The 17,550-nt window shown below is 33.6% G+C and overlaps 1 protein-coding gene across 5 annotated transcripts in view; it reads left to right on the top strand.

The window, feature by feature from the left end:
- The window catches only part of LOC129268042 (fibrillin-2-like), a 180,535-nt gene that overhangs the window by 146,124 nt on the left and 16,861 nt on the right, over nt 1–17,550 (top strand). For all 5 annotated transcript variants that reach the window (XM_064115326.1, XM_064115329.1, XM_064115330.1 and 2 more), the window contains 7 exons: nt 155–277; nt 2,904–3,026; nt 4,799–4,915; nt 9,405–9,518; nt 10,253–10,351; nt 12,581–12,691; nt 13,061–13,165. In XM_064115326.1, coding sequence (XP_063971396.1) covers nt 155–277; nt 2,904–3,026; nt 4,799–4,915; nt 9,405–9,518; nt 10,253–10,351; nt 12,581–12,691; nt 13,061–13,165 — 792 coding nt within the window. The remainder of the gene's footprint in view (nt 1–154; nt 278–2,903; nt 3,027–4,798; nt 4,916–9,404; nt 9,519–10,252; nt 10,352–12,580; nt 12,692–13,060; nt 13,166–17,550) is intronic.

Raw genomic sequence — 17,550 nt, 5'->3', positions numbered from 1 at the left:
CTATTGTAAACATAAATTCATACAAAAATCAGTAAAAAAGTTATTTTTACCTTAGAAAGCTTAAGACTCAAAGGCTTGTGGCGGATATTCTTTTTTTGTAGTGTATAAAGATTTATGTGCAATAACAAATTGAAAATTATTTTTTTTGTTTTAGATATTGATGAGTGTGCTGGAACTAATCCTTGTGGAAATGGATCATGTAGTAATAGCATTGGATCTTATACATGTAGCTGTAACAATGGTTTTGAGTTAAGCCTTGATGCCAGCACATGCATTGGTATGTATACAAAGTGAATCCCATATAACAGAATTATTATTTTTTATCATAGATTATTATAGAGTGGATGAAGAACATTCTGCATTCTGATTGGTTGAGAGTTATGCACAAATTTCAACTGGGTTGCATGAACAATACCGATAATCAAAACGATATCCATTGTAAACAACCTATAGTGAACAATACCGATAATCAAAATGATATCCATTGGAAACAAGCTATCGTGAACGATACCGATAATCAAAACAATATCCATTTGAAACAACCTATTGTGACCGATACCGATAATCAAAACGATATCCATTGTAAACAAACTATCATGAACGATACCGATAATCAAAACGATATCCATTGTAAGCAACCTATCATGAACGATACCGATAATCAAAACCATATCTATTGTACGCAACCTATCGTGAACAATACCGATAATCAAAACCATATCTATTGTAAACAACCTATCGTGAACAAAGCCGATAATTAAAACCATATCTATTGTAAACAACCTATCGTGAACAATACCGATAATTAAAACCATATCTATTGTAAACAACCTATCGTGAACAAAGCCGATAATTAAAACAATATCTATTGTACGCAACCTATCGTGAACAAAGCCGATAATTAAAACCATATCTATTGTAAACAACCTATCGTGAACAAAGCCGATAATTAAAACCATATCTATTGTAAACAACCTATCATGAACAATACCGATAATCAAAACCATATCTATTGTAAACAACCTATCATGAACAAAGCCGATAATTAAAACCATATCTATTGTAAACAACCTATCGTGAACAATACCGATAATCAAAACCATATCTATTGTAAGCAACCTATCGTGAACAAAGCCGATAATTAAAACCATATCTATTGTAAACAACCTATCATGAACAAAGCCGATAATTAAAACCATATCTATTGTAAGCAACCTATCATGAACAAAGCCGATAATTAAAACCATATCTATTGTAAACAACCTATCATGAACAAAGCCGATAATTAAAACCATATCTATTGTAAACAACCTATCATGAACAAAGCTGATAATTAAAACCATATCTATTGTAAACAACCTATCATGAACAAAGCCGATAATAAAAACCATATCTATTGTAAACAACCTATCATGAACAAAGCCGATAATTAAAACCATATCTATTGTAAACAACCTATCATGAACAAAGCCGATAATTAAAACCATATCTATTGTAAACAACCTATCGTGAACAAAGCCGATAATTAAAACCATATCTATTGTAAACAACCTATCATGAACAAAGCCGATAATTAAAACCATATCTATTGTAAACAACCTATCATGAACAAAGCCGATAATTAAAACCATATCTATTGTAAACAACCTATCGTGAACAAAGCCGATAATTAAAACCATATCTATTGTAAACAACCTATCGTGAACAAAGCCGATAATTAAAACCATATCTATTGTAAACAACCTATCGTGAACAAAGCCGATAATTAAAACCATATCTATTGTAAACAACCTATCGTGCATACAGGTTGGTTGTGATCTCGTTGCCCGTGTTAATGTTGCACTTGTTAACAAAAAATTTTGAAGTAGACCTCAGTCTACTGTAATCAAGTAAAGGATCTGCAAGTAGGCCTACAAATAATTTTCAAAGGAATTTATATTTTTTGCTTGTTAAATGCCAGCGATATCATTGTCCTACTCTTTGAGGAGTCCATACAATCTACTGCCCTGGTGCAAGGTCTTAACAAGCTAGACACTGCAGTCCCAGGCAGCCAGCTGTAAGCCCTGGTCCCGCTTGGCCCGGGCATACACACAGCTACTGGAGGTCCAAGGTTTGTTAGTACGCTGCCTACATTAGCCAATGCAAAGCTGTATCTGGCATTTTAAGTATAGTACTGGTATGTGTTAGCATATTATCAAGTTAGGCATATATGTTGATGTAGTCCAAAGGTCATCATCAGAATTTTCATGCATCTGATGAATTTGTCATGCGTGCTCTGGTAATTACTTATGCCTGGCAAATTTACCAGACATGGGTAATGCGTCTGTAATTACTTACGTATGGTTGTAAAAAAAAAAAATCCAGATTTGTTTGTGCAACAGTAGGACTACGGAGCATGCGGTAACTATGAAACAAGTCTTAATGGTTCCATAGTTACCTTATGCTCACAAAACCTACTGATGCACTCACATCGGTGCATCATTTATATACTACCACAAACTACTTTGTGAATGTCATATCATAAGTCTTTCTTCTTCATTATCATTGTTCATTTCAAACTTCATTAACATGTCGATAAAAGAAAGTAGATTAACCGAGTTCTGTTTTGTTGAAATAATGATGAATTGATGAATAATAAAACAGATCATTTTCACTGGATCCTTTTTTTTTTGCTACTTCATTTTTTTTAAAATCAGTTCTTTGTTTTCTACATGTATTGTTATGGCAGGAAGTCAGTGAAATATAGTTCTTTACAGTACAGGCATCAGTTTTCTGAAACTTATTTGTTTAACAAATATTTTTGCTGATTGATTTCTCAAGAATGAAATTTGTAATATACATGCGATAACAAACATATTGGGTTACTTCAAATTTGTTTTAATTTCCATGTTTCTCTCTTCTAGACATTGATGAATGTGCAGTAAATAATCCATGTGTAAATGGGGTATGTAGTAATAACAATGGATCCTATACATGCAGCTGTAACAGTGGTTTTGAGTTGAGCCTTGACGCCAGTACATGCAATGGTATGTATGTCAAGTTCATCATTATTAAACATAATTTACTGTTTTAAAAATGAATATAATATTTTATGACACATTATCCTTAGAGCTTAGAGACAGATTTTTGTGTGCAACTCATGATGCCTACTTTATACGTAAAGGAGTGAAATTAATTGAAGAAAGGCAATAAAAAGTTATTTCACTGACAGTATCTTAAATCAAAGAAGTAATCAAATTCCTTCAAAATTCCATGTCTCTGTCCATTTCACAAGACTCACAGCTATAAATTGTAATTTTGCCATTATGACAATTACCATGGTAACATTGCATAGCTGCCAACCATGGTATAATGACAGGGTTACCATGGTTGTAGGTCTTTGTGGCCTCTGGTGTTAACTATGATATCCCAATCAGAGACAATCGTTTATTACTTTTCTCTTTCTTAGAAACAGGATTTTTATTATTTTATTGAATAAAGAAGCTGGCTTCTAGTCATGTTATTTACTGCTAACTTATACATTAATTCTTATTAACTATTGCATTACTATGGCATGCAACCAGTGAAATTAATTGATCTTAGGAAATCATTAAATTACAAGTTTAGTCTAAAACAGAACTTTGTTTTCCCAGGTTTTCTTTTCCCTGCTTGACGTATTGTTTCAAGAACAAATATGAACTTTTCCGATGATTGATGTGATTAAATATATCCGATGATTATATTCATGATTGTATTTATCAAATTTTCTATACAATTTTTTGTAAGAATGATTTAATTGTAAATGTATTTTGTACCATGGATATTGAAATTGATACATTGTGAAAACATGTGCAATTCATTATTTAATGCAAGACATGTCTATTTAATAAACCATAATTATATTTAGTTGAATCTACCCCCTCCCCATTTCAATGCTACCTAAAATAGATTTCAACGTTGGGTTACTGAATGTAGTGACAAGAAATATGTTGGGGGTTTAACCCTATCTTAACTCGGCTATTTCAGACCAGTATATACTTGTGGGGTCAATATGACCCCCCTCAGATCTCGGCTGCTAATGGCGCGATCGCCGCAAAAATTTGCACGTGCGTAGAGCCGGATGTAAACTACAAGATGGTATGGTAATTTTTTTTTTAATTAATTCTTTATATTTTTTAATTAATTATGCAAATAAGCGTATGAAATTTGCCCTAATTTTTTTTTGTGTATGTTTTTGCCTTTAACTCAATTTATATAGCTAGTAGAATGCTAATTTTATATTAGTGTATCAATTATTACATTTCTAACAAATATCTACAAAAAAAATGCAAAAATATAATTAATCTCTTATGCATTTTATTGTTTTTTAAATTCTTATGTATTTCTTTTTTTTCAAACCTATGTTTTTTATTGCTTTTTCCAATGAACTTTGTCGGGGACCCTTCTGCAATTATAAATAGCATAGAATAAATCTTTTTAAACCAACAAAAGTTAAAATAATCATACATCTATGATTTTTGGTTGAAAAACACAATTTGCATTGACTTTGAACACGGAATCACGTTTTTGAGCAATTTCGGGTCTGACATGCACTTAAAAATGTTGCGTAATTTCAGAACTGCGTTCCCAGGCATCGCAATTTTGGTCTCAAAAGATGCGCAAGACTTGACAGTAAAAAGTCAGTGAGCGGCGTGATTAAAAAAACTTTGTGCAACGGCGTAGTGATGAAATTTGTTGAGGGGGGTCAGATTGACCCCCAGTTTAATAAGGGTAAAAAAAAAATTAAATGCTTATTTCTATTTTCATGTTTTTGTTCTAGATATTGATGAATGTGCCGGAAATAATCCTTGTGTAAATGGAAGCTGTACTAATAACAATGGATCCTATACATGTAGCTGTGATAGTGGTTTTGTGTTTAATGGCAGTACATGCAATGGTATGTAATTGTGTGTTTTAACTCTGGTTTCAGTTATGATTTATCCGTGAAAATGTTTATTACAGTAATTTGTCTTCAGTTTTTGTAATTTGCAAGATGATTTTTAAAAATTTATTTCCCTATTCTATGCAACTTGATCTTGTGTTGAGAACTAGGTGAATAAGAACAAAATATCACTTGGTCATGGTCAAAGGAAACTCCAGATCAATGAAATTGATTCAATTCAATTCAATTCAATTCAATTCAATATGCATTTATTTCATTCTCGATAAAAACAATTATAAAGCAAGGTATGAGAAACAATATATTTACAAGCAAGAGTAAAAATGAAAATGAAATGGGGAACTACATAAATAAAGCCAAGTGGCCTTGTGTAAGCGCAGTTCCCAAAACATTAATAACATAACATGGTATAGAGAAACAATAAAATAAACAATTAATCATGACGTATAAACAAGAAAAAAAACATAAAAAGGTGTCAATCTACAAGACAAAAATAACTATACATATTTAAGATAAAGTAACTGCTTCAATCTTTTTTTGAATGACCTAACAGACTTTCAATTACATCTCTAGGGGAGGAGTTCCAAATTACAGGGAAATGATGTCTTACACATTTCATTACGCTATTTGTTTTAACTGGCCCTAGGTGGAATGAATCTTTAAAACGAATATTGTGATTATGTATCCGGTGATTAAGGGTAAACATTTTATGGATATTAAGAGGTAGTTTATTCTGGAAATAAAAGAAACCAATTAATGCAATAGAAAAATAATACATATCATAAATATTAAGAGACTTTATTTTTCGAAAGAGTGGGGCAGAATGGGCTTGATAATGACATCCCATACATATACGAAGGGCTTTTTTCTGCAATTTAAATAATTTTTCTAATTTCGTTCGACTGCAATTGCCCCAAACAACAACACAATAATTAAGATATGACAACATGAAAGAATTGTATAAGAGTAATAATGCAGAAGTTGGAAGGGAGTCTTTTAACCTATATAGGATACCAACACATTTAGATACTTTTTGGGTGACTTTTTGAACATGAGTATCCCATTGCATATTATAGTCTATATAAACACCTAGAAAATTAACACTTTTTACCTTTTTAATTGGAACTTTGTATATTTCAAGCAATAAATCATTGAGTAAATTAGAAATGCAAGACTGCCTATGGAAAAAGTAATATAATTAGTTTTACTAGGATTTATTAACAACCTGTTTGATTTGAACCATTTTGTAACTTTATCTAATTCAACATTGATATCATTTTGTATATTAAGATTATAAGGTTGGTTGTATATTAAAGTTGTATCATCGGCATACATAATATATTCAAATTTATTTGAGGAATATATGAGATCATTGATGTAAATTAGAAACAATAGTGGGCCGAGAATAGAACCTTGCTGTTCTTGAATTATGTAATGATGATAGTTATATTGTAAAACAATAGGTTTTTTCAATAGTGAAAATCTGAGTCAAAATTGAAAAAAAAAGGATTTCTAAAATCTAATCCAACAAACATTGTATTTAGATTATTTCTCTGTGATGAGATATAATGATATGATTGATGTTCATTACTTTCCAATGCATTTTGGTCCACTTTTTGGATTGATTACATGTATATAGGCTTACAAAAGCAGCCTTTGTCACATTTCATCTTGATTTTGATTTCTTACATTTATGTACTCAAATTGTTTGTGTCATGTATTTAATGGTTTCAGAAGTCCGGGTAACATTTCATTAAAAGATTGATTTGAATTTGATAAGAAACTGAAATCCATGCATCAGATCAAATCACCACAAATTTGTTATTGAAAATCACTAACAAGATGATCCATGAAATACTAAGTCCTTTATATTCTGATCAGAGATACTGTTATTCATCCATTAAACACCCTTCCCTATATTCTGACCAGAGGTACTGTTAATGATCCATTAAACACCCTTCCCCTATATTCTGATCAGAGGTACTGTTAATGATCCATTAAGCACCCTTTCCTATATTCTGATCAGAGGTACTGTTAATGATCCATTAAACACCCTTCCCCTATATTCTGATCAGAGGTACTGCTAATGATCCATTAAACACCCTTCCCCTATATTCTGATCAGAGGTACTGCTAATGATCCATTAAACACCCTTCCCCTATATTCTGATCAGAGGTACTGTTAATGATCCATTAAACACCCTTCCTCTATATTCTGATCAGAGGTACTGCTAATGATCCATTAAACACCCTTCCCCTATATTCTGATCAGAGGTACTGTTAATGATCCATTAAACACCCTTCCCCTATATTCTGATCAGAGGTACTGTTAATGATCCATTAAGCACCCTTCCCCTAATTATGATCAGAGGTACTGTTAATGATCCATTAAACACCCTTCCCCTATATTCTGATCAGAGGTACTGTTAATGATCCATTAAACACCCTTCCCCTATATTCTGATCAGAGGTACTGTTAATGATCCATTAAACACCTTCCCCTATATTCTGATCAGAGGTACTGCTAATGATCCATTAAACACCCTTCCCCTATATTCTGATCAGAGGTACTGTTAATGATCCATTAAGCACCCTTTCCTATATTCTGATCAGAGGTACTGTTAATGATCCATTAAACACCCTTCCTCTATATTCTGATCAGAGGTACTGCTAATGATCCATTAAACACCCTTCCCCTATATTCTGATCAGAGGTACTGTTAATGATCCATTAAGCACCCTTTCCTATATTCTGATCAGAGGTACTGTTAATGATCCATTAAACACCCTTCCTCTATATTCTGATCAGAGGTACTGTTAATGATCCATTAAACACCCTTCCCCTATATTCTGATCAGAGGTACTGCTAATGATCCATTAAACACCCTTCCCCTATATTCTGATCAGAGGTACTGCTAATGATCCATTAAACACCCTTCCCCTATATTCTGATCAGAGGTACTGTTAATGATCCATTAAGCACCCTTTCCTATATTCTGATCAGAGGTACTGTTAGTGATCCATTAAACACCCTTCCTCTATATTCTGATCAGAGGTACTGTTAATGATCCATTAAACACCCTTCCCCTATATTCTGATCAGAGGTACTGCTAATGATCCATTAAACACCCTTCCCCTATATTCTGATCAGAGGTACTGTTAATGATCCATTAAACACCCTTCCCCTATATTCTGATCAGAGGTACTGCTAATGATCCATTAAAAACCCTTCCCCTATATTCTGATCAGAGATACTGTTAATGATCCATTAAACACCCTTCCCCTATATTCTGATCAGAGGTACTGTTAATGATCCATTAAACACCCTTCCCCTATATTCTGATCAGAGGTACTGTTAATGATCCATAAAACACCCCCTATATTCTGATCAGAGGTACTGTTAATGATCCATTAAACACCCTTCCCCTATATTCTGATCAGAGGTACTGTTAATGATCCATTAAGCACCCTTCCCCTATATTCTGATCAGAGGTACTGTTAATGACCCATTAAACACCCTTCCCCTATATTCTGATCAGAGGTACTGCTAATGATCCATTAAACACCCTTCCCCTCATTCTGATCAGAGGTAACGCTAATGATCCATTAAGCACCCTTCCCCTAATTCTGATCAGAGGTACTGTTAATGATCCATTAAACACCCTTCCTCTATATTCTGATCAGAGGTACTGTTAATGATCCATTAAGCACCCTTCCCCTCATTCTGATCAGAGGTACCGCTAATGATCCATTAAGCACCCTTCCCCTTATTCTGATCAGAGGTACTGTTAATGATCCATTAAACACCCCCTATATTCTGATCAGAGGTACTGTTAATGATCCATAAAACACCCCCTATATTCTGATCAGAGGTACTGTTAATGATCCATTAAACACCCTTCCCCTATATTCTGATCAGGGGTACCGCTAATGATCCATTAAGCACCCTTTCCTATATTCTGATCAGAGGTACTGTTAATGATCCATTAAACACCCTTCCCCTATATTCTGATCAGAGGTACTGTTAATGATCCATTAAACACCCTTCCCCTCATTCTGATCAGAGGTAACGCTAATGATCCATTAAGCACCCTTCCCCTAATTCTGATCAGAGGTACTGTTAATGATCCATTAAACACCCTTCCCCTATATTCTGATCAGAGGTACTGTTAATGTTCCATTAAACACCCTTTCCTATATTCTGATCAGAGGTACTGTTAATGATCCATTAAACACCCTTCCCCTATATTCTGATCAGAGGTACTTACTGCTAATGATCCATTAAACACCCTTCCCCTATATTCTGATAAGAGGAACTGCTAATGATCCGTGAATCACTCTACACAAAAGTTAAACCTCTTAAAAAAATCTCAAAATATGCACAGGATGATGAAAAACAAAGTTTTAGAGTCTCTACTTAATTAAGAAAAAAAGTTATCACTCTGTCAGGATTACTAGAAATTGTTAAACTTTGTTTCACTCATATCAGACATAGATGATTGTTCTACTACTCCTTGTGCCAATGGAGGTACCTGTACTGATGGATTGAATAGTTTCACTTGTTCCTGTGCTTCAGGGTTCAGTGGGGATAACTGTACAGATGGTAAGAAAGATCAGAATATTGCCACTTGATCTATATCAGCTTTGTCTTATCCTACTATTAGTCTAAGCCAAGTTCTAGTTCATCTTCATTCAGTTAAGACCATTAGGCAATTAAACTGAAATTTAATAGCATGGATGCCGTCAAGGCCGCTTCAGAAAACCTCCTACATGTATAGATTTGGTACATGCGACTCAGGATGACACCAAGGCCAAAGCAGCCAAAATGTGGCCTCAAGGCTGGCATTGACTACATCACTGAAAATTAAAGCAAATGATATTGGGACCAAATATAATGAGACTACATTGATATACCTAGTTGGTTTAGTTGCCATGGTCTTTCTAAGAATTAGGTAAGCTGCTCATAGTTGATATAATCGGTAAACAGAAGCGAGGGTGTTCCACTATCTCGAATCACTTCATTTATTGTAACAGGATATTTACTGTAATGATGATAATTGAATTACATAAAGACATGGAATAATCCCTGGTACTTTTTATTGCAATAATTTAATCAATGTGATTTAAGTATGAATTTCAAATTCAAATTTCAGAACAATGTATAGTTTAATAGCAGAGAGACCATCAAAGTGAATAGGATGAGGTCAGATAAAAAGAAAGGTCCTGGTGAATGGTGGTCCTATGTTTAAATGCTTTTAAGTTATTGCCAATGACACTGTTTTCTATACTTTTAATCCAAATCACAGATCATTTTCTTATCTATTTTTTTGTTTCCAGTGACCTGTGGCACAATTAGTTGTCAGAACGGTGGAACATGTACAACCCCTGAACAGTGTGATTGTGTTGCTGGTTTCAATGGTACTATGTGTGAGAATAGTAAGTACCCTCTCCTTTTATTACTTGTCTTTAAAAAAATTAGTGAGTAAATATTAGAGTAAATAGTTTTATAGTGTACTTTTGAAAAGTTAGAAACGTCAAATTTTGTTCATATTTTATGGTCTGAATGTGTAAGTCCCTCTACCTATGGAGTTAGAGGGACAAAAAGGATCCAATCATATTTTTTTGAAATGCAAAGTTCATAATTTCAGAAAGAAACAATAGATGGGTTAATGGACACTACACTTATGCAACATTTTGAATATGTATATGATATTTACTGGCCTTGAAGCAAACATTAAATATATTGCGAGCAAAAGTATCATATTGGACCAAGCTTTTAGACATGGAAAATATGGGTCTTTAAAGGGCAATATATTTGATGCTCCCCAAAAGAATTGCCATTCAATATTTTTTATTATTATCCAAATGAGCAAAAATCATGATAATGGTGATATTAAGAATAGAGTTCTTTTGTGTCATGTTGATATAAGTGTCTAGGCCAGCCATTCTCAATTACTTTTTTTGAAGCGCCACATTTCATGTTGAGAATCTGTAATGCTCCACTGTCCATTGCGCAAACCAGCAATGTATCAGCGGAGGGGGTTCAGAGGCCCCTGGTGGGGGTCGAGGGGGCAGAGCCCCCAGACGTTTTGGAATATGAGGCCTTTCAAATTGCCCAGAGGGGCTCTAATTAATATCAACAGAAGAAATACAAATGCCAACAAACTACACAATATCAATATTAAAAGAAAAATGACCAGTGACTTTTTCACAACATACCAATGATACCACTAGTTCAGACTGTTCTGCCCCAGATATATTGGCTGAAGCAAGTGGCGTAATGAGTAAAAAAAAAATGAGGGGGCTAGATATGGCAGCTGAAGCAAAAATATTGAACTTTGCAATACAAATATCTATATTTTGACATAATATTAAGAAAATAATACAATATTCCACTCTTTCCCTTTCCTTTTCTTTCCCTTTCTCCTTTTTTTTTTCTTGGCCATGAAACACTTGGGCCCCCCAATCGCCACCCCCATCTGTACGCCAGTGGTTGAAGCTACGTTCCCCGATTTTGCAAGGGCTGAAAATTAGGCGTTGCACTGCACTAACGCCCCAACTGCCCCTCTCTCTCTATAACTCACGTGCAGTATCATTCATTCAGTTCATGTTAAGCAAGAGTGCATGCAGGCAATCACGGCAGACAATACATCTTAGCATACATTTATTTCACTTTTACAACATCGGATTTTAATCGGCTTCAGAAACAAAGTTTCTGCTTGTTATGTCCCAAATTCATAATCTTTTATGATCAGGATGTTCTTTGAATATCATATCATTTGATGTTTAACTCTTAACCAAAACGTATACTCTGGAAATGCAAAATTTCTCGCCGTTGAAATAGAAATCCTACAAACGGGGTTTTCAAATCACTTGTGCGGCACAAAAACTTTGTACAGCGTAGAATAAATAAAAAGGAGAACACCATCGATCCTCCATAATAGGGGTTATCGAGTGCTAAATTTGACAAAATTTGAGGAAATCAATTAGCAATTAAGTGTCAAGTAAAGAGTTTTTGTTTTCTCTTTGTATTAAAATGATCACCAAAACCTTATTGCCAGGTTACTGGTAGATACATTTTTTCTCCCTTATTTTTCCTTTATTTTTTATACCGGTTCCCAAGCGCCACTCCGCAAGGCTCGGTGCGCCACAAGTGGCGCGCGCGCCACCTATTGAGAACCCCTGGTCTAGGCTCTGTGCTTTACCATTATAATCTACTTGTAAGCACCCGGATCCAGCGTTGTCTTTTTTTTATGATGTATATTGTTGGTGCGCGGATAATACAATAGACAACATACATGAATTAGAATGCAGGTATGCATAAAGGAAGAACCAGATTTATGAAGGAAAATATGTGTGTTTTCAAGTTTGTTAAAATAATTGTTAGAATTTGCTCCTGTCATTAAACCTTAAATAAAAAAGTCCAGTAAGTAAATTGTTATGAAGTATGTCCCTCTCTATTTAAGTAATAATAATAACAATTTTATATACCGCAAATTCGCAAAGTGCCTCTAAGCAGTTAAGAGAAAGGAAATAGAAATAGAAATACTTTGCACAACAAAATGTATCATGAATTATGTGGAGCTTTTTGAAAATCAGGTTCTGTATTTTGTGTCATATGTCACCTTTTTTTATATTTTTGTGAATCCCATAAAATCTTTACAGATATTGATGACTGTTCTCCTGATCCATGTTTGAATGGGGTTTGCGTTGATGGTGTGAATTCCTTCTCATGTAACTGTACTACTGGTTTTACTGGAGACACATGTCAAACAGGTTGGTCAATGTTGACCCCCCCCCCCCCCCAGAGATCTTGAATACCAATAAAAGCATTACTTTGACTTTAAGCTTTACTAATGTTAAATGAATGGCCAATATCTTAGGTGGGATGCAGTCCTCTCTCCCACCCCCTCCTGTGCTGTGAGCTCTAGTCTCAAGATTAAAGTTGTGGTCTTTATGGCTTAAAGCTGTCCTGGCACTTTGAGTAATTGAACCATTTTATCAGTATTGTAAATGGTGTTATGATCATTTAAAAGCTTTTTATTGATGTTCATTTCATCTGCATGTATCTAGCTTTCAAATCTGGTATGTCTTTTAATTAGTGCATTCTCATCCTAATTAATCAATATTTTTGTCTCTCTTCAGAGCTATGTGGTTCCAATGCATGTCAGAATGGCGGAACATGTGCAAATGCAAATACTGGCCAATGTTCATGTGTTACTGGTTACACTGGTAATATGTGTGAGATAAGTAAGTACAACTATCTTTCCCTCTTAAAACAAGAAAGGGAAGCAAAATATGAAATCATATTAACACTTTGATTGGACTACAACAAATTGAAATTAATTCGATATTAAAATTCAGTATTAACTGATACATTCCTAAACATTACATCATAGAGTTTCTTTTTGTTTGTGTCATGATTGGGTAACCTTCTCAATCCAAATGTTGACCATAGCTTCACGATCAATATCTGGGCAATGAATTACAAATAGTTGTGATTAAACAATTCGGAAAACCAATAACACCATAATCTAGAAGTCATATGGGCAATCACCAAAAGTTTTGGGTATCTCGCCTTCTTTCTTAAAATTTGATGGAATGAAAATTTGTCTGGTGCACATTTAATCATATATGTATTCATTTATTCTTCCTTCCATCCATTTATCAACTCATCCATCCATGTATTTACTTTGAAATTCATTCTTTTAATCAAAGATCTATCCAACTGGAGAGTTTTTTATGGAGCATTATGTCAGTGATTTTCAATGACAAATTTGCTATGAACCAATGAAGTTATAGGATTTTGGTAGCTCATAACAGCCCATAGGCGGCGAAAGCAGGGGAATGGGGGGGACCTGCCCCCCCCCCCCTAAATTTAAGGTGGGGGATGATCCCTCAAATTTTTTTAGCTGATCACCTTTATTCTTTTTTATTTTTGCTTGGTTGCCAAAAAAAAAAATTGTCGGTCCCTGTTGCACCCACAAATGTAATAACGCCCACAAATGTAATAACGCCCACAAATGTAATAACACTTTACCCACAAATGTAATAACACTTTACCCACAAATTTAATAATTTCACCCACAAATGTAATAATGCACTTTACCCACAAATGTAATAATTTTTGATCGCCCACAAATGTAATAATGACTTTACCCACAAATGTAATAAATTTGAATGGATTGTTGGCGAATCCGTTCTAAACTAAAATCCTGTAGTAATGCGTTCATAAAGCGATGGACCTATTGTAATAGGTCCATGATATAGCACAAAAGTGCAAAGTCTTTTTTCCAGACCCGGTTAATTAAAAAATTATAATGTAAGTCCAAAGTATTTTTTTCCAGACCTGGTTATTTCAAAAATTATAATATAAGTCCAAAGTCTTTTTTCCAGACCCGGTTGTTTCAAAAATTATAATATAAGTCCAAAGTCTTTTTTTCCAGACCCGCTTGTTTCAAAAATTATATATGATAAAAGTCCAAAGTCTTTTTTCCTGACCCAGTTGTTAAAAAAATTATGATAAAAGTCCAAAGTCTTTTTTCCAGACCCGGTTGTTCCAAAAATTATAATATTCGTCCAAAGTCTTTTTTCCAGACCCGGTTGTTTCAAAAATTATAATATAAGTCCAAAGTCTTTTTTCCAGACCCGGTTGTTTCAAAAATTATAATATAAGTCCAAAGTCTTTTTTCCAGACCCGGTTGTTTCAAAAATTATGATAAAAGTCCAAAGTCTTTTTTCCTGACCCGGTTGTTTAAAAAATAATGATAAAAGTCCAGTCTTTTTCCAGACCAGGTTGTTTCAAAAATTATAATATAAGTCCAAAGTCTTTTTTCCAGACCCGGTTGTTTCAAAAATTATAATATAACTTGTGGAATAAATGTCTTGTTGTGGTTTTAACTTATACAGCGCGTATCGTGAAAATATGCGCAAAGAGTAAATTGAGAATCAAGTGTAGTCTTTTCTCCAGACCCAGTTACTTAAAATTAAAAACTTAAACCCTATAGTAATGCGTTTATATAGCACAAAAGTGTTAAGTCTTTTTTGCAGACCCGGTTAATTCAAAAATTATAAAATAGGTCCAAAATCTTTTTTCCAGACCCGGTCGTTTCAAAAATTATAATATAAGTCCAAACTAAGATACAATAATGCTATTCCAGTGGAATAAAAATGAGAATCGTGCTTAGTCTTTTCTCCAGACCCAGTTAATTAAAGCTGGTGGAATAAATATGCACTAAGAGTAATTTCAGAACCAAGCGTAGTCTTTTCTCCAGACCCGGTTACTTAAAACTAAAAACTAAAACCCTATAGTAATGCGTTCATATAGCACAAAAGTCAGTCTTTTTTCGAGACCTGTTTGAGTAAAAAAATATAATATAAGTCCAAAGCCTTTTTTCCAGACCCGGTTGTCAAAAAAATTATACTATAAGTCCAAAGTCTTTTTTCCAGACCCGGTTATTTCAAAAATCATAATATAAGTCCAAACTAAGATACCATAATGATATTCCAGTGGAATAAAAATGAAAATTGAGCTTAGTCTTTTCTCTAAACCCTGTTATTCCAAAATTATAAATAACAATTCAACAACAAAAACAGTATAAAGACTCCATAATCTTGTTAATGATGGATAACATGGACATATAGAGTAGTCTTTCAGCCAGACCCAGTTATTTTTTTTCAAAATATTGCAAATAGTAATAATAAAAAACTACAAATCTAAGACCAAGCAATCCTTCAACCTAAAAACCTGTTTTAAAAAGAGGTTAAGAACGTTGTCTTTATTCCAGACCTAATCATTGAAAATATTACCCAAAAAAAATCTTCTAACGTAAGACCCTATCATATTCTTATTCTTGTGGAATAAGACGAGATTCAAAACGTACTCTTTCCTCCAGACCCAGTTATTTAAAAAATGAAGTTAGAAAATACTTCAAATCTAAGACCAATTTTCAAAAATTACACCCAGAAAAAAAATGTCTTTACCCCACATCCATTTTTTTTAAATAATACTAAGATCCCTACAAAACATTGTAATAATGCATGGGTAAAGCAATTATCTTTTCTCGAGACTTGGTTATTATTTGAAAAAATAAAATAGTTTTTACAAATATTCTAAAACGAATACCCAATAATCTAATTACTGTCGAATAACATGAAGATCGATTGTAGAATTTCCTCCAGACACAGTTATTTCAAGAATAAAAAAGCAATAAAAAACCCAACCCCCAACAACGAATCTAAGAACCATCAATCCTCCAAATTAAGACCATGTAAAAAAGCACATGTTTAGAGCGTTGTCTTTATTCCAGACACAGTCATTTAAAAAATGATTTAAACAATCTTAAAAACATAAAACTTTGTCATATTCTTATTCCTGTGGAATAACCCGAGTATTATGATTAGTCTTTCTTCTAGACCCGGTTATCTAAAAGATAAACAATCATTGAAAAAAATCTAGGCTTTACCCCACACCTAGTTCTCTTAAAAATACAAATTAAGCCAAACTATAAAAATCATGTGATAACGCATACCACAAAGACGACAAATTAATCATAGGCGTAAATATTCATATGATACGCGCCTTAAAATCCAAGATAACAACAACAATGTTTTTTTACATCAATGATATTGTGGGGTCTTTACGGATACTGTTTGTTTGTTTTTATTGTTTCTTATAATTTCCTATTTTGAAATAACTGGGTCTGGAGCAAAGACTACACCATATTTCCATGCTATCCAATGTTGATAAGATTGCAGGGTCTTTGTTTTGTTGTTGTTGTTGTGTTTTTTAATGATTTTTATTACTGGGTCTTGAGAAAAGACCACGCTATATTTCCATATTATTCAACATGAATAGGATCGTGGGTCGTTGTTTTTTATTATTATTATTAATTTATTATTATTATTATTCATTTGTTATTTGAAAGATCTGGGTCTGGATGAAAGACTACGCTATATTCCTATGTTATTTAATATTAATAAGATAGTGGGGGTCTTTGTTTCTTGTTGACTCTTTAAAAAATGATTTGTAATTTTGAAATAAGTGGGTCTGGAGGAAAGACTACGCTATATTTCCATGTTATTCAACATCAGTAAGACTGTGGGGCCTTTGTTTTATTATTATTATACATCTTTTCTATGATTTGTTATTTTAAAATAACTGGGTCTTGAAAAAAGACTACTTTATATTTTCAAGTTATTCAACATCAATGAGATAGTGGGGTCTTTGTTAATAGTGTTCTTTATGATATGCAATTGTGAAATAACCGGGGCTGGAACAAAGACTACACCATATTTCGATACTAACTGGGCGTTGTGGCGTGTGCCTGTAATCCAAGCTATGTGGGGAAGTTACAAATTGATGCAGAGTTTCGAGGTTCGAGCCCTGGTCACGTGTTTCAGATGGTGACGTTAAAGGTCGGTCCCAGACGTAAATAATCATATCTGATTGATACACGTCTGACAAAACTCAAATACACACACGCTATTCAATGTTGAAAATATTGCGGATCTGTTTTTGGTTGTTGTTGTTGTTCTTTTGTTTTTGAATGATTTTTTTTTATAACTGGGTCTGGAGGAAAGACTATGCTATATTTACATTTTGTTCAACATTAATAAAATCGTGGGGTCTTTGT

Source organism: Lytechinus pictus, unplaced genomic scaffold (genome assembly GCF_037042905.1).
Source record: "Lytechinus pictus isolate F3 Inbred unplaced genomic scaffold, Lp3.0 scaffold_27, whole genome shotgun sequence".
Lineage (NCBI taxonomy): Eukaryota > Metazoa > Echinodermata > Echinoidea > Temnopleuroida > Toxopneustidae > Lytechinus > Lytechinus pictus.
The sequence above is the reverse complement of the archived record's forward strand: the minus strand, read 5'-3'. Positions and strand labels throughout refer to the sequence as shown.